General features: G+C 42.2%; 1 protein-coding gene across 3 annotated transcripts in view; it reads left to right on the plus strand.

Moving 5' to 3' along the window:
- PRR36 (proline rich 36) overlaps positions 1-18430 on the plus strand; it is an 80191-nt gene that overhangs the window by 13072 nt on the left and 48689 nt on the right. Inside the window, exons 1-2 of one of the 3 annotated variants that reach the window (XM_077262539.1) lie at positions 9762-9867; positions 10910-11077. In XM_077262539.1, the coding sequence (XP_077118654.1) occupies positions 10921-11077 (157 nt within the window). In that variant the 5' untranslated portion in view covers positions 9762-9867; positions 10910-10920. Of the gene's footprint in view, positions 1-9761; positions 9868-10065; positions 10191-10909; positions 11078-18430 lie in introns of those variants that run through there. The other 2 variants (XM_077262537.1, XM_077262536.1) reach the window with 2 other exon arrangements.

Below are 18430 nucleotides of genomic sequence, written 5' to 3' on the forward strand. Positions count from 1 at the left end.
CCCCTGATGCCGGTGAGCTTACCTCACCAGCAATTTTGGGGGTGACAGGTTCCCTTTAAGTGATAACCTGGCACAAAAATATGTTTGGAAAAAAATATTGTAGACCAGAGACCCAAGGTTCAATTAAAAACACACAATACCTCAGGAAATATAACATCCATTAAAAAAAATTACATTGCAAGCTCTAAAGATGCATACATGTGGGCTGTTATATGGGCATTTTTACATTAGGTAAACCAAAAAAGACCAAAACCTACCCCTAAAATCATTAATCTTTATTAGTAATTACATACAATCCCAAAATATATAAAGTGAGATAAAAATACATCCCTATAGGGGCCCCCCAGGGATAGGGAAACAGTTCTTGTCTAAAGGTACCCTCTATGGAAATTTTGTTATGATACCAGAAAAAAACAAATAGAAAAAATGAAAAAAATTTTTTACAGCAATAATAAAAAATTATCAAAAATGAAATGATCAAAAATTGAAAAAAAGAAACAAGAACTTTCTGGATACAATATACCTCTACTGGCCCTAATAGGCCCTGGAAACTGTTGTCTTTCCTAACAGCGGAGGTTGGCACCCTGTAATGCGATATGGCGCCCCCGCTCAACGGCAGCTGTCCCTAATATCCCTGGGTTATCCCATTTTTACATTAGCTTAGTAATGCCTCCTCCTTGTTCACTAAGGGCTCACGCACATGTCTGTGATTTTCTTGTACGAGAAAATTGGTCCAAGTATCAGCACTGATTTTCATCAGAGTTTAATCAGTTTTTCTCTGATGGAAAAAAATGTTTCTCCACCTTTTCCTATCAGTCTGTGAACCGATACATGGATTAATATCAGACGTCTCCAACGATTTTGCAAGGACCATTCAGCGTGCAAAAATTCATGGACATATGAATAGCCCTACCCCCACAGACTATCATAGGTACAAGTGCTCTCAGTGAAAAACATGCATAGCACTAGTACATGAAAAACTAGCATCTAAGTGAGCCCTAATGCAAGCAAACTATGAGTATCAGAGGTGTGACTATAGAGGTAAGGTCAATGCCTTGGAAACCCATGATGATATAAGCTTCGTTCAGTAGAACCCACTAGTTTGTCGTTTTAAGACTGCTTGAGAAAGGCTTTTAGAAGCCGAAACGTTGCACCACTCTATGTGGGCCCAATAAAGTCCACTTATATTTTGGTAAAACCTGGAGTGCTGCCTTCCATTTTGTTTGGTCCCTGTATATTTGGCAAGAATATAGATTAGTTGCATCAAATCTATGATCACACTTAAGGCATCAAAACTATTAATTAACACATGTGGAATTATATACTTAAAAAAGTGTGAAACAATTGAAAATATGTCTTACATTCTAGGTTCTTCAAAGTAGCCACCTTTTGCTTTGATGACTGCTTTGCACTCTTGGCAATCTCTTGATGAGCTTCAAGAGGTAGTCACCGGAAATGGTCTTTCAACAATCTTGAAGGAGTTCCCAGAGATGCTTAGCACTTGTTGGCCCTTTTGCCTTCACTCTGCGGTCCAGCTCACCCCAAACCATCTCGATTGGGTTCAGGTTTGTAGACTGTGGAGGCCAGGTCATCTGGCGTAGCACCCCATCACTCTCCTTCTTGGTCAAATAGCCCTTACACAGCCTGGAGGTGTGTTTGGGGTCATTGTCCTGTTGAAAAATAAATGATGGTCCAACTAAATGCAAACCGGATGGAATAGCATGCCACTGCAAGATGCTGTGGTAGCCATGCTGGTTCAGTATAACTTCAATTTTGAATAAATCCCCAACAGTGTCACCAGCAAAGCACCCCCACACCATCACACCTCCTCCTCCATGATTCACGGTGGGAACCAGGCATGTAGAGTCCATCCGTTCACCTTTTCTGCTTCGCACAAAGACACGGTGGTTGGAACCAAAGATCTCAAATTTGGACTCATCAGACCAAAGCACAGATTTCCACTGGTCTAATGTCCATTCCTTGTGATTTTTAGCCCAAACAAGTCTCTTCTGCTTGTTGCCTGTCCTTAGCAGTGGTTTCCTAGCAGCTATTTTACCATGAAGGCCTGCTGCACAAAGTCTCCTCTTAACAGTTGTTGTAGAGATGTGTCTGCTGCTAGAACTCTGTGTGGCATTGACCTGGTCTCTAATCTGAGCTGCTGTTAACCTGCGATTTCTGAGGCTCGTGACTCGGATAAACTTATCCTCAGAAGCAGAGGTGACTCCTGGTCTTCCTTTCCTGGGGCGGTCCTCATGTGAGCCAGTTTCTTTGTAGCGCTTGATGGTTTTTGCCACTGCACTTGGGGACACTTTCAAAGTTTTCCCAATTTTTCAGACTGACTGACCTTCATTTCTTAAAGTAATGATGGCCACTCGTTTTTCTTTACTTAGCTGCTTTTTTCTTGCCATAATACAAATTCTAACAGTCTATTCAGTAGGACTATCAGCTGTGTATCCACCAGACTTCTGCACAGCACAACTGATGGTCCCAACCCCATTTATAAGGCAAGAAATCCCACTTACTAAACCTGACAGGGCACACCTGTGAAGTGAAAACCATTCCCGGTGACTACCTCTTCAAGCTCATCAAGAGAATGCCAAGAGTGTGCAAAGCAGTCATCAAAGCAAAAGGTGGCTACTTTGAAGAACCTAGAATATAAGACATAATTTCAGTTGTTTCACACTTTTTTGTTAAGTATATAATTCCACATGTGTTAATTCATAGTTTTGATGCCTTCAGTGTGAATGTACAATTTTCATAGTCATGAAAATACAGGAAAATCTTTAAATAAGAAGGTGTATATATACCAGTAAGCAGTATCTGCAAGGAAAAATAATCTCATTGGGGAATGTAGGTTACCCTTTTTTTATTTAACCTAAAAGCCCCAATAACTTGTTCATTGCTACTTACACACACCATTGCCTAAACCCATCATTTCTTAAACCAGCCTTTATTTAGAGTTACCATTGCTTACAATTACCTATATCCACCATTGCCTAGGCCCAGAAATACTTAATGATTTAGCTTATCTATGTCTACTATTATCTAGATTTACTAATATCTAGACCAGCCATTTTCTATACCCACCATGATTTAGGTCCACCCTTAGGCTCACAATCGACAGATTCACCATTAATGTCACTAGTGCCAATAAGCTATGATATTCAGTACCATGGCTGAGATCTTGCCCTCAAACAAGCTTTCATTGAGTTCAAAGTTCTTGAATATGATATAGATGCTATGGACAGTTGTAAAATACAAGTTTTATCCTTTTTGAGGGTTACTACAATAGGTGCCTTCACAAGGCTCGGAACCTACAATACATTATCAATGTTTGATGAAGTATCGTCATCTGGATCACAAAAGGATAAAAGCTCAATCAAATGCTCATTCAGCAGACAGCTACTGCTGCTCACCCCTATACACATTATGCCCAGTACAACTGAATGAAGATTTGTTTTCAATGGGCAAGTGAAGCAGAGCAGCAGTCAGATACCTCTGCTGGGATTTATCTTGTGCAGGAAGGAAAAGGAAGGATTGGTCATTGAAATTCAACATGCCCAATTCTTTTCGACAAGAACTTTTAGGACAAACTCAGGTGGTCCTCATACGTAATAGATGGCCAGCTGGTCCCATTAAGGTCTAAGATCTATTTTTTTTTTAACATAATCAGACAATATTGATGTTTAGAAATATTAGATACATCTGAATGTCCAGCACAATTGTTAGTTTGATCACAAACAATGGTCGGGTCCACAGGACTCCCAAATGATGCATAAAACAGGTCAAAGACTTCACTGAACAGAGAGGTAGTCATAAAAAAGTTATGAAAAGAGTTAGACAAGCTTGCTCGGTCACAAATGGAGAGAGCTGGTCAATTGAGTTGAAATTATAGAAAATTACATGCTCCCTGAACAAATACGAACATGTCAGCAATGTTACCCCAAACAATATGTAATTTCCTGTCATTTATTTACTTATTATGTCTCTGACGCCATATTAGCTCACAGCAGGAGAATAATAAGCTTTTTGTCTATGATACACAGACACAGACGCATTTTACTTCCTTTCTGGAAGGGATGCTACAAATACATGTGTGTGGACAGGCAGCTGCCATGCAAAGTACCCGTCTCAAAGGTTGTCGTGTTGGTCTAGTTATATGCAAAGCATCTGACAATACGGTCATTGAGAGCACAGTGTAGTAATTCTAGACGTGATGTGTCTGCTATCTGTGCACTCAGAATTAGAGACACTACAGCCATCCAACTATAAAACTGCTGCAAAGCTGTAAAACAATCTGCTGATGTGACTTGCATGTCTGTACATTTTATCATACAGGCAATTTGGGTCCACTCTCCGCCAATTTATTTTACTTTATAATGTACTAGCTGAAGAGCCCGGTGTTGCCTGGGCATAGTAAATATCTGTGGTTAGTTATAGCACCTCACGTCTCTCATTTTCCCATCATTCCTCTCATTTTCTCCCTCACACCTCTCATTTTCTCCCTCACACCTCTCATTTTCCCCTCACACCTCTCATTTTCCCCCTCCTCTCATTCCCCCCACTCCTCTCATTCCCCCTAACACTTGTCATTTCAACCTCACATCTGTCATTTTCCGATCACTCCACTATTTTCCCTCATTTTGCACCTCACACCTCTCATTTTCCCCTTGGTATAAACATGTTTGTCATCTCCCTTATATATAGTATACACCTGTATGTCATCTCCTGTATATAGTATATACCTGTATGTCATCTCCCCTGTATATAGTATATACCTGTATGTCATCTCCCCTGTAAATAGTATATACTTGCTGTATGTCATCTCCTCCTGTATATTGTATATACCTATGTGTCAACTCCTCCTGTATGTAGTATATACCTCTATGTCATCTCTTCTGTATATAGTATATACCTGTGTGTCATCTCCTCCTATATATAGTATATACCTGTATGTCATCTCCTGTATATAGTATATATCTGTATGTCATATCCCCGGTATATAGTATGTACCTGCTGTATGTCATCTCTTGTATATACCTGTGTGTCATCTCTTCTTTTATATAGTATATACCTGTATGTCATCTCCTCCTGTATATAGTATATACCTGTGTCATCTCCTCCTGTATATAGTATATACCTGTGTGTCATCTCCCCTGTACATAGTATGTACCTGTATGTCATCTCCTCCTGTATATAGTATATGTGTGTGTCATCTCCCCTGTATATAGTATATACCTGTGTGTCATCTCTCCTGTATATAGTATATACCTGTAAGTCATCTCCTCCTGTATATAGTATATACCTGTAAGTCATCTCCTCCTGTATATAGTATATACCTGTGTGTCATCTCCCCTGTATATAGTATGTACCTGTATGTCATCTCCTCCTGTATATAGTATATATGTGTGTGTCATCTCCCCTGTATATAGTATATACCTGTGTGTCATCTCTCCTGTATATAGTATATACCTGTAAGTCATCTCCTCCTGTATATAGTATATACCTGTGTGTCATCTCCCCTGTATATAGTATATACCTGTGTGTCATCTCCCCTATATATAGTATATACCTGTAAGTCATCTCCTCCTGTATATAGTATATACCTGTGTGTAATCTCCCCTGTATATAGTATGTACCTGTATGTCATCTCCTCCTGTATATAGTATATACCTGTGTGTCATCTCCCCTGTATATAGTATATATGTGTGTGTCATCTCCCCTGTATATAGTATATACCTGTGTGTCATCTCCTCCTGTATATAGTATATACCTGTGTGTCATCTCCCCTGTATATAGTATATATCTGTGTGTCATCTCCTCCTGTATTAGACCTCATTCACACGTTATTTGGTCACTATTTTTACCTCAGTATTTGTAAGCTAAATTGGCAGCCTGATAAATCCCCAGCCAACAGGAAGCCCTCCCCCCTGGCAGTATATATTAGCTCACACATACACATAATAGACAGGTCATGTGACTGACAGCTGCCATACTTCCTATATGGTACAGTTGTTGCTCTTGTAGTTTGTCTGCTTATTAATCAGATTTTTATTTTTGAAGGATAATACCAGACTTGTGTGTGTTTTAGGGCGAGTTTCGTGTGTCACGTTGTGTGTGTTGAGTTGCGTGTGGCGACATGCATGTAGCGACTTTTGTGAGATGAGTTTTGTGTGGCAACATGCGTGTAGCAACTTTTTGTGTGTCAAGTTGCATGTGACAGGTTAGTGTAGCAAGTTGTGTGCAGCAAGTTTTACGCATGGCGAGTTTTGCACGTGGTGAGTTTTATGTGTGGTGCGTTTTGAGTAGGTGCAAGTTTTGTGTGAGGCAACTTTTGCATGTGTTGCAACTTTTGTGCATGTGGCAATTTTTCCGCATGTGCAAGTTTTGCGTGTGGCGAGTTTTCCATGTGGTGAGTTTTGCACGTGTGGTGAGTTTTGCGTGAGCCTAGTTTTGCATGTAGCGAGTTTTGCGCGTGGCGAGTTTTGAGTGGTGACTTTTGTGTTTCGACTTTTATGTGGAGAGGTTGGTGTATGTGTGGTGAAATGTGTGCTGAGGGCGGTATATGTGTTCAAGCACGTGGTAGTGTGTGGCGCATTTTGTGTGTGTTCATATCCCCGTGTGTGGTGAGTATCCCATGTCGGGGCCCCACCTTAGCAACTGTATGGTATATACTCTTTGGCGCCATCGCTTTAAGTCATTGTTCACATCTGGCAGCTGTCACTTTGACTCCAACACTTTTCCTTTCACTTTTTCCCCATTATGTAGATAGGGTCAAAATTGTTTGGTGAATTGGAACACGCGGGGTTAAAATTTCGCCTCACAACATAGCCTATGACGCTCTCGGGGTCCAGACGTGTGACTGTGCAAAATTTTGTGGCTGTAGCTGCGACGGTGCAGATGCCAATCCCGGACATACACACATACACACATTCAGCTTTATATATTAGATTGAAAAATTTGAAAAAAAAAATTCAAAGTGGGGTGAAACTGAAAAACCCTGCAATTTCACCATTGTTTTTGGGGTTTTGATTTTTACAACATTCACTGTGCAGTGAAAACAATCCAGCAACATGATGCTCCAGATAACTACGATTACGGCGATACCAAACTTTTATACTTTTTATTATTATTTTGTATAGTGAAAAAAATTCAGAAATTTGTATAAAAACATATCTATTTGTCTCTTTTACTGAGCCCCATAAGTTTTTATTTTTCCATCAATTGAGCTGCGTGTGAAAGCTTACTTTTTGCATGCCGAATAGTGTTGAGCGATACCGTCCGATACTTGAAAGTATCGGTATCGGAAAGTATCGGCCGATACCGGCAAAGTATCGGATCTAATCCGATACCGATACCCGATACCAATACAAGTCAATGGGACTCAAGTATCGGACGGTATTCCTGATGGTTCCCAGGGTCTGAAGGAGAGGAAACTCTCCTTTAGGCCCTGGGATCCATATTAATGTGTAAAATAAAGAATAAAAATAAAAAATATTGCTATACTCACCTCTCCGACGCAGCCTGGACCTCACCGAGGGAACCGGCAGCGTTCTTTGCTTAAAATGCGCGCGTTTACTTCCTTCCGTGACGTCACGGCTTGTGATTGGTCGCGTGCCGCCCATGTGGCCGCGACGCGACCAATCACAGCAAGCCGTGACGTAATTTCAGGTCCTGAATGCCTAATTCTGCATTCAGGACCTGAAAATTACGTCACGGCTTGCTGTGATTGGTCGCGTCGCGGTCACATGGGCGGCACGCAACCAATCACAAGCCATGACGTAATTTTAAAATGCGCGCGTTTCCTGCCTCCCGTGACGTCACGGCTTGTGATTGGTTGCGTCGCCCATGTGACCGCGACGCGACCAATCACAAGCCGGAACGTAATTTTAAAATCCTGAATGCCTAGAATTAGGCATTCAGGACCTGAAAATTACGTCACGGCTTGCTGTGATTGGTCGCGTCGCGGCCACATGGGCGGCACGCGACCAATCACAAGCCGTGACGTCACGGGAGGCAGGAAACGCGCGCATTTTAAGCAAAGAACGCTGCCGGATCCCTCGGTGAGGTCCAGGCTGCGTCGGAGAGGTGAGTATAGCAATATTTTTTATTTTAATTCTTTATTTTACACATTAATGTTGTTTCGATACCGATACCCGATACCACAAAAGTATCGGATCTCGGTATCGGAATTCCGATACCCACAAGTATCGGCCGATACCCGATACTTGCGGTATCGGAATGCTCAACACTAGTGCCGAACTGACATTTTTATTAATACCATTTGGGCTACATATGACATGTTGAGAACGTTTGATTGCCATTTTTGGGGAGATAACCGCAGTGACTGAAAAACTGCAAATCTGATTTTTGATATTTTTTTTTCCATTCTTGGCAGACTTTTATAGAGGTGATATCAATTATATATTTTTTTATTTCTTTGTTTTAAAACTGGGAAAAGGGGGGCGATTTAAACTTATGCTTTTTAATATTCTTTAAAACTTTTTTATTTTTTTTATAGTTTCCTTTGGGGACTTTAATCTGTTTATTCGCTTATGCTACATACGGCATAACAAAAGTACTGCAGTAATACATAGAATAAATGCCAGTCTCCTTTTGAAGCTCAGCCTATAGCTTAGCTTCACAGGAGTACCAAGATTGCTGTGACCGAGATCTTTATAAGGCCTATGGCTGCCATGGCATCCCATCGGTGCCCCACAATCATGTCTCTAGAGTGCAAACACCGGCGATCACGATATTTAAATGCCACAGATTGTCAGTGGCATTTAAGTAATTAAACAGTAGTAATCGCAGCTAGTGCTTATGGCTGTTAGAGGCAGATGCCGGCCGATATATTACTGCCGACATCTGCCGTATATTGAGTGGACTCCGCTCCTGTCACCCTCCATACACGAGCACCCTGACTGTTACGTAAATGTGTGAAAGCGTTAAGGTTGCAAGGAAATGACTGTCATAGCAATCGTTCACAATCATTGCTCAGTGTTAAATACAAGTACAGAATAAGGTCAGTGAAAAGTGCCCAGTACCGGTTGAGAATTTGCTTGTTTTTTCTTTTACGTAAGTTGGCACATAGTCAGAATACGATGAGTGAGTAAGCTAGAATAGCTCTAATTTCTGTTGCAGAAGTGTAACTTAGAAGTATATATGTTTGAATCTCAACTGAGGAAGGTATATATCATATATATTCATGGTTTCTTACTCATTCTAATATATAACTGTGTACTGACTCATGGCTTACCCTTGGTATGTTGGGGGTTGGATAACAACTGCCCTTCATAATGAAAGGTGGAGGCAATGCATGTAAATCCAGGCCCGTCTATGTGACTCACAGCCATTGGCTGCATGGATTGTAACTTTAGCATCCTGTAATAATGATATATAGGGAGACATATTTGGCAAAGCAGAGATTATCACGATGTGCTGGCTGCGCTCACAAAAAGGACGAGATCCGGAGTATGAAAAACGTTTTTTCATTCACCAACGCGTTTCGGTGCCGAACAGGACCTTTCTCCAGGTAAAAAAAACCAAGTGGGAGACATGTTCTCTTTTCAATAAAGGAAGGGACGAGCCTTTGTGCCAATTTGTAAGACGGGAAATTAGACTTGTATGTGAAATGATAAAAAAAAAAATAAATCAGCGTTGAAATTCTCTTATTGCAAACAAATAGATGATTGTTGCCAGGCAGCTTGGCACGGGGTGGGTGGGTAGCCTGGATGTGGGGCCTACTCTGCACTTGTTTCAGTGCAGACTGTGTGTTGTGCAGTGTGGCCGCAGACAGTGCCCCTTCTATTTGGGCTCTGCACTGTGTCGGCGAGGCTGCTCCAGCTGCTGCTGCTCCTCCTTTGAGTAAGTGCATAGGGTATTGTCATGTCGTAGAGGAAGCTTTATTGATCTGCTCAGCCGTCTCTTTTGACGGATAATAGAACGCGTTAATCTCCCCTTGGGAGCGTATGAATATTCACATCACCCACCCTTTACAAGGGAGAGTGGGGGGGAGCATGTCCAGGAGCAGCTCACCAAAAGCGCCACTCGCCTCCCATTGGACTCTTTCATTCTCCGTGGTACCCTGTTCTCATCTATCTCTGCCTCTTCCCCCTGTGACACTTGTGAGCAGGGACAGAAGGAGTGACTCAGACACACTCAGACACACACTCCCGAACAGCAGAGAGGTACGTGCATCGGTACAGCATTGTCTTAAGACTATTTCTTATATATTTATATATATTCTCCTTTTGTGTGATGTGCGAATACATAAATATGTGTGTGCCTACTTTCATGCTATCCTATCTCCTTATCAAATTGTGTTATTTTGCATTTAATCCTTGTGAGTATCTTTATACTGAATATACAGCGAGAATGATGTCAGCGTATGAGGCAGCCTGGGAATCAAGGCTGGGTCCTATGTCCCAGGGTTTTGTGTGTGTGCTATGGGGGGATGGTTGTGCCCATTCAAATGCAAACTACTTGAATTGAAATGAGGGTCCTGCTCCAGTCCTGACACTTGTGAATATGGGACTGTGAGAGTGCAGGCAGCGGCCATCCCTTTCTTTGTACATACAGACCTGTCATACACTTGTATCTGTGCGGTGATGAGGATGTAGGAGTTGGGAGATCTCAGCACATCGGCGACTGTGTGGGAAGTGTTTAGGAGGCTCAGGCAGCATCTGGCTTTCTCGGCATAATTAATACCTCAAGGACTAGAGAATATTGGACATGTGTTATTAAAAGGAAGATGAGAGGCACAGTGTCTGGAAGTTAACCCTAAACCTCTAGGAATAGGGTAGACCTCTTTATAAGGTCACAATTTATCCAAATGAAGAGGAATCGGTCTAGAGCCAGATAGATGTTCTTCATCCAGTAGTTAATAACCGTTCTTCCCTCTCTGCAGGATAACTCACAATGGACACTTCCACCAGCGGGAAACCCAAGGGGGGAACCCCAAATAGGCCTCTAACTTCTAGACTCTCTTTGTCTAAAAGTACAAAAACTGGAAGCCCAACTCAATCTCCAAAAGCCGACACAGAGAGTCCCCAACCGGCAATCTCAAGGGGTGTAGGTGAGTAGCTGACACCATCCACTACATCTTACTGACATTGTTATTATTATTTTTTATTATAGCACCATTTATAACTGATAATTGATAACATTAATATAAATTATGCTGTATGCTTATGAAATGGATCAAAATGTTCGTGTACTATAATGTTGGTTATGAATGATAGTTCACCGTAAGGTACATTAAAGGGAATCTGTCTCCCCCGGGACCTATATGACCTATTAATATGGGCATACAGGTAACAGTAATGTTAGAGTAGTCATACCTTTATGCCTCATATTAATAGTCTTGATTAGTGATGAGCGAATATACTCGTTACTCGAGATTTCCCGAGCACGCTCGAGTGACCTCCGAGTATTTATGACTGCTCGGAGATTTAGTTTTCCTCACCTCAGCTGAATGATTTACATCTCTTAGCCAGCTTGATTACATGTGAGGATTCCCTAGCAACCAGGCAACCCCCACATGTACTTATGCTGGCTAACAGATGTAAATCATTCAGCTGCGGTGATGAAAACTAAATCTCAGAGCACTAACAAATACTCGGAGGTCACCCGAGCGTGCTCGGGAAGTCTCGAGTAACAAGTATACTCGCTCATCACTAGTCTTGATGCTGAGAAATGTTATATCCTTTCTTGTTAATGATTTCTTCCAGGCTCCGGGGCGTGTGGTGGCTGGAGGAAATCCCAGCTTCCTGTTATTGTAATACTTACCTCCTCCCATCAGTGTCAGCTATAGCCTCGGAATCCTGCCCCTGCACTCCCTCAGAAATACATACCTCATCCTCCCTTCTGGGGGCGCTGCATTCAGGAATCTTCTGTGCAGGCGAATCACTGTGACCTCCAGTATGCGCGCCGATAATATGCTCTCCCCACTTCCTCCCTGCACAGTGATTGCTAGGAACCATGTGTACATCACGATGACTATGCAGGGAGGAAGTGGGGAGAGCACCTTATCGGTGCGCATACCGGAGGTCACTGGAGCAGAAGTCGCCAGCGCCCACAGAAGGGAGGATGAGGTATGGATTTTTGAGGGAGTGCAGGATTTTGGGGCCGTAATTGACGTAGATGGGATGGGGTAAGTATTACAATGCGGACAGGAGGCAGGGATTTCTTCCAGGCACCGCACGACCCGGAGCATGGAAGAAATCATTAACATAAAGACAGAATATAAGATTTCTCAGCAACAAGACCATTAATATGAGACATACAGGTAGAACTAGTGTAACATTTCTATCACCTGTATGCCCATATTAACAGGTCATTTACATCCGGGGGGGGGGGGGGTGTGAGATATTCCCTTTAAATGTTGAACATTAGGTAACAAAACATTAAGTCTTATGTGGTGGTCACGTGTTTGGGTCTGAACTGCAATACAAGATACGGCACAGTTTACAGAAAAAAGTAGCAAAGTTTTACTAATTCTGTACAACCTCTTAGGCTACTTTCACACTAGCGTTAACTGCATTACGTCGCAAATCCGTTTTTTGCCGAAAAAACGGATGCGTCAAAAAAAGTGAAAAACGTATGCAACGCATACAGCATTTCGACGGATCCGTCGCAAATCCGCTAAACGTTTCCGTCGAAAATACTGGATGCGTTGCATACGTTGCATCCGTTTTTACGACGGATCCGTTTTTAAAATGGGAGGCTCCCAAATTTGATTGGCTACTGGAAAATATGGAAAACTATATAGTTACTGTTTTTACAGCCCATCTTTGAGGGTTTTAGTTTTGTGGCAGCGATGGAAGGTGTTCTTGTGAGGATTGCTAGTTTGGTTACCGACGTTATCTTTGAGACGAATCGCCTGGATATCATAGTGCGGGAGAAGGAGGCGGCAGCGGAAAGACGTAGGATGCTTCTGCAGCAACGGAGACGGAGACGACTGTGGATTCATCCGATTAATGAACTACGGATGATGATAAAGGGATCCAAACCCTAACCCTACCCCTAACCTCACACCTAACCGTTTAATGAACATTTTCTGACAGTCATAGTGCCACGTATTTCAGTGCCACGTACTATAAATACTATAACTACGTGGTTATACGTGGCACTGAAATATCGTGGCACTTAAATACGTGGCACTTAAATACGTGGCACTTAAATACGTTTCACTTATATACGTGGCACTTAAATACGTGGCACTTATATACGTGGCACTTAAATACGTGGCACTTAAATACGTTTCACTTACATACGTGGCACTTATATACGTGGCACTTATATACGTGGCACTTATATACGTGGCACTTATATACGTGGCACTTATATACGTGGCACTTATATACGTGGCACTTATATACGTGGCACTTATATACGTGGCACTTATATACGTGGCACTTATATACGTGGCACTTATATACGTGGCACTTATATACGTGGCACTTATATAAGTTGGGGTTGAAGGCCCAGGCCAGGTTTATATAGATTTGGGGGTGTCTGGCCAATTGGCAACAAAATCCAGCTTCTGAGCATGCTCAGTGTAAAAAAACGTATTGCAGCGCTGCATTGCGTCGTACGACGTGTCCCGACGCATCCGTCGCTCATAGGCTTCCATTGTAGCCAACGACGCATGCCGCAGGATGCGTCGCGACACGTTTTTTAGGCGGAGACAAAAAACGCTACAAGCAACGTTTTTTGCTGACGACGTATCGCCAAATTTCGACGCATCCGTCGTAAAACGTACACGACGTATGTCAATCCGTCGCAATACGTCGCCAATACAAGTCTATGGGGAAAAAACGCATCCAGCAAAAACTTTTGCTGGATGCGTTTTTTCGAAAAAAAGACGTTTTGAGACGTAATGCAGTTAACGCTAGTGTGAAAGTAGCCTTAAAAGAGGAAAAGTGTAACAAGAATTGGCTGATATTTAATTGTGTCTGGAACCTATACTTGAGGAGCCTACAACAATTGCAACAACATGAACGGCAAAGCAATAGGGTAAATGTTATTTAATCATACAAATTAGTCATTCACTACAGTTTAATTGATTAGTTCACACTGTATTAAGGTGTCCAAACATATAATATACCTGACAGCTCTTCGTCCAGACTCCATCATTAACAGGCACTCTTAGATCCACCCTGCATTCATGTACTTTCAATGAGGAGAAAGGTATAAAGGTCTACATAAATATTGAACTTCTATGGGCCAAACAATGCTTCAGCTGATCTTTTGACTGACAGCCGTGTCAACCGTCTCTCCCACATAGGTGGAACGATTGCTCCTGTGTTCACTATTGTTTGGAGGGTAGGAGTGATCTGCGCTGCAGGGGAGATATTCCATTAAGGATACACACATGGTGACATAGGAATAATAGAGGTTTATTCTCAGCGCGTTTCGAAGTTGGAATAAGTTCTTCATCAGGAAATAACTGTGATGCTCCTGATGAAGTTAGTCCAAATTCGAAATGCATTGAGATTAAATTGCTTTATTGTTCCTACATCATCCAAACAACTAACATGGCAGATTTTCCTGTCCTGAGGGTGCTGCTGAAGCAGTTTCTTTCTTCTATTCCTTGAATATAGGTTTCAAAACCCCAAAAAGGTGAGAGGTTACCTTTTCCTTCACCTGTACTTTACTACTGGATAAAATCTATTGCCCTTGTTGTCTCTTTTTATCCTGTTTTCACTATGAGAGAGCAGCCAACAGACATCTCAGTTGGCAGCTTATCTCTGGGAGCATAGTGATCAACATCACCTCCAACAGACAGCCGGCGTCCCCATACACATTGGCGTGTTGGCCGAGCAAGTGAATATCAGTGGGTGTGACAGACATTAGTCTACTTTGTTTGGGCGGGTTAAAGGGGTTGTCCAGGCTTGGAGTACAGGTCTGTAGACTTTGAAGCTTCACAGCACCCAGTGCCTGAACTGTCATGATTCTCTGGTGCCATCAGCATTTGCATACATGTGGTCAAGTGTCAACTAGATATGCACGACCTCATTCAACCCAAGTATATTGAGTGAGGCTGGACACGTCTACTCGGAATGGGGTCGGAAGTATGCAAATCGCATACTTGCCGTCACATGACTGCCCACTCCCAACACCAGAGTTCTGACAGCACGCACTGTGCATACTATAGGTACCGTCACATTAAGCGACGCTGCAGCGATATAGACAACGATGCCGATCGCTGCAGCGTCGCTGTTTCGTCGCTGTGTGGTCGCTGGAGAGCTGTCACACAGACAGCTCTCCAGCGACCAACGATGCCGAAGTCCCCTGGTAACCAGGGTAAACATCGGGTTACTAAGCGCAGGGCCGCTCTTAGTAACCCGATGTTTACCCTGGTTACCAGTGTAAATGTAAAAAAAACCAAACAGTACATACTTACATTCCGGTGTCTGTCCTCCGGCGCTGTGCTTTCCTGCACTGACTGTGAGCGCCGGCCGGAAAGCACAGCGGTGACGTCACCGCTGTGCTTTACGGCCGGCGCTCACAGTCAGTGCGGGAAGCTGACGGCGAGGGGACAGACACCGGAATGTAAGTATGTAGTGTTTGGTTTTTTTTACATTTACAATGGTAACCAGGGTAAACATTGAGTTACTAAGCGCGGCCTTGCGCTTAGTAACCCGATGTTTACCCTGGTTACCAGTGAAGACATCGCTGGATCGGTGTCACACACACCGATCCAGCGATGTCAGCGGGTGATCCAGCGACGAAATAAGGTGCTGGCCTTCTAGCTCCGACCAACGATGTCACAGCAGGATCCTGATCGCTGCTGCGTGTCAAACACAACGATATCGCTATCCAGGACGCTGCAACGTCACGGATTGCTAGCGATATCGTTGTTAAGTCGCTCAGTGTGAAGGTACCTTATGAGGATTCACAAGTCTGCAGTCACACAGAGTGATTGCAAACTTGTACCCAAAGCCTGGACAACTTCTTGAAGGCTTAGCAGGTACCTAATCTTTTTCTCCCCCAGAATTATTCTGATTCAGTGACTGTACTAAAAATTCAGGTATCATTGCCCTGCAGAGTCAAAATTATATTAGCTAGACTATGAAAATCATCTGTGACTTCAATAAGATTGACATGGGTGAAAAAGATATAGATGATAAACTGTGGTCAAGTTTTACTGGATCTAGTCTGTATTGCAAATGAAGAGGAAATGTAACCAGATACTTCATTAACATCTGTTGTGAGTGAGGTGTCTGCTATTTTTAAAGGTACAATTGCACCGGCCATTTAACGACTGCCTAATAACTACATATATGCCGATTAGAGGTCATTTAATAGCCTTTTTTAGACAGAACAGCACTTACAATTGTTTTGTGAGCTTAGACTTTTCAGCTTCTATTTACATAAGATGATGTGCTACTGAGAACAATGATTTTTAAGCAAGTTTAAAACCATTTTACCTGACGAACATTTTGCTCATTTGTTGGGTGATTGGCATCCTGTTTATACACACTCATTATTAGACATTAGCGTTCCTAGGAACTATCATTCCTCATAATTGGCCAATGAAAATGCACCCTTAGACATCTCTCTATCAGAAAGTACTTGATAATTTTCCTATGTGACCCTATTTTCTGGCTGATTGATTCTGATTTACAACCCTTGGCAAATATTATGGAATCACCGGCCTTGGAGGATGTTCATTCAGTTGTTTAATTTTGTAGAAAAAAAGCAGATCACAGACATGGCACAAAACTACAGTCATTTCAAATGGCAACTTTCTGGCTTTAAGAAACACTAAAAGAAATCAAGAACAAAAAATGTGGTAGTCAGTAATGGTTACTTTTTAACCAAGCATAGGGCAAAAATTATGGAATCACTCAATTCTGAGGAAAAAAATATGGAATCATGAAAAACAAACAAACAAAAAAACACTCCAACACATCACTAGTATTTTGTTGCACCACCTCTGGCTAATGGAGGCTCTGGAGCCTTGTCATGGACCATTTTCTTCAACTTCCACCAAAGATTTTCAATTGGATTGAGATCCGGACTATTTGCAGACCATGACATTGACCTTAAGTGTCTTTTTACAAAGAATGTCTTCACAGTTTTTGCTCTATGGCAGGATGCATTATCATTTTGAAAAATGATTTCATCATCTCCAAACATCCTTTCAATTGATGGGATAAGAAAAGTGTCCAAAATATCAACATAAACTTGTGCATTTATTGAAGATGTAATGACAGCCATCTCCCCAGTGCCTTTACCTGACATGCGGCCCCATATCATCAATGACTGTGGAAATTTGCATGTTCTCTTCAGGCAGTCATCTTTATAAATCTTATTGGAACGGCACCAAACAAAAGTTCCAGCTCTTGCCCAATACAGATTCGTGATTCATCACTGAATATGACTTTCATCCAGTCATCCACAGTCCACGATTGCTTTTCCTTTGCCCCTTGTAACCTTGTTTTTTTCTCTTTAGGTGTTAATGATGGCTTTCGTTTAGCTTTTCTGTATGTAAATCCCATTTCCTTTAGGCGGTTTCTTACAGGTCGGTCACAGACATTGACTCCAGTTTCCACATATTCGTTCCTCATTTGTTTTGTTGTGCATTTCCTGTTTTTGGAGACATATTGCTTTAAGTTTCCGGTGTTGACGCTTTGATGTCTTCCTTGGTCTACCAGTATGTTTGCCTTTAACAACCTTCCCATGTTGTTTGTATTTAGTCCAGATTTTAGACACAGCTGACTGTGAACAATCAACATCTTTTGCAACATTGCGTGATGATTTACTCTCTTTTTAAGAGTTTGTTAATCCTCTCCTTTGTTTCAATTGACATCTCTTGTGTTGGAGCAATGATTCATGTCAGTCCACTTGGTGCAACAGCTCTCCAAGGTGTGATCACTCCATTTTAGATGCAGACTTACGAGCAGATCTAATTTGATGCAGGTGTTAGTTTTGGGAATTAAAATTTACAGGGCGATTCCATAATTAATTCCCTCATAATTGAGAGACTCTATAATCTTTCCCCTATGCTTGGCTAAAAAAGTAACCATTACTGACTACCACATTTTTTGTTCTTGATTTATTTTAGTGTTTTCCACAGCCAGAAAGTTGCCATTTGAAATTACTTTAGTTTTGTGTCATGTCTGTGTTAGGTGTCGAGTTCCCACCGCTGCACAGGGGGAATCTTGAACAATGTCTGCTGCGGTCTCCCAATTTCCTTCAACCGCAGTGGAGCCTGCTCAGCAGAGACGTCGATCCCAGCGTCTAGATCAAGCAGATACTGTGCGTTTGGTTACAGCTGCCATTCCAGGCTTAGCCCTTGTAACCAGCATTGATCAGAGGCGAGCAGACGTTCCAGGGACTGTCCTGCTTTTCTTCTACTGAGCATGCCCACGGGACGACCTCTCATTGGTGGTCGGGGGTCACATGCTCAGGTCCTGTA

Source organism: Ranitomeya variabilis, chromosome 5 (assembly GCF_051348905.1).
Source record: "Ranitomeya variabilis isolate aRanVar5 chromosome 5, aRanVar5.hap1, whole genome shotgun sequence".
NCBI classification, from domain to species: domain Eukaryota; kingdom Metazoa; phylum Chordata; class Amphibia; order Anura; family Dendrobatidae; genus Ranitomeya; species Ranitomeya variabilis.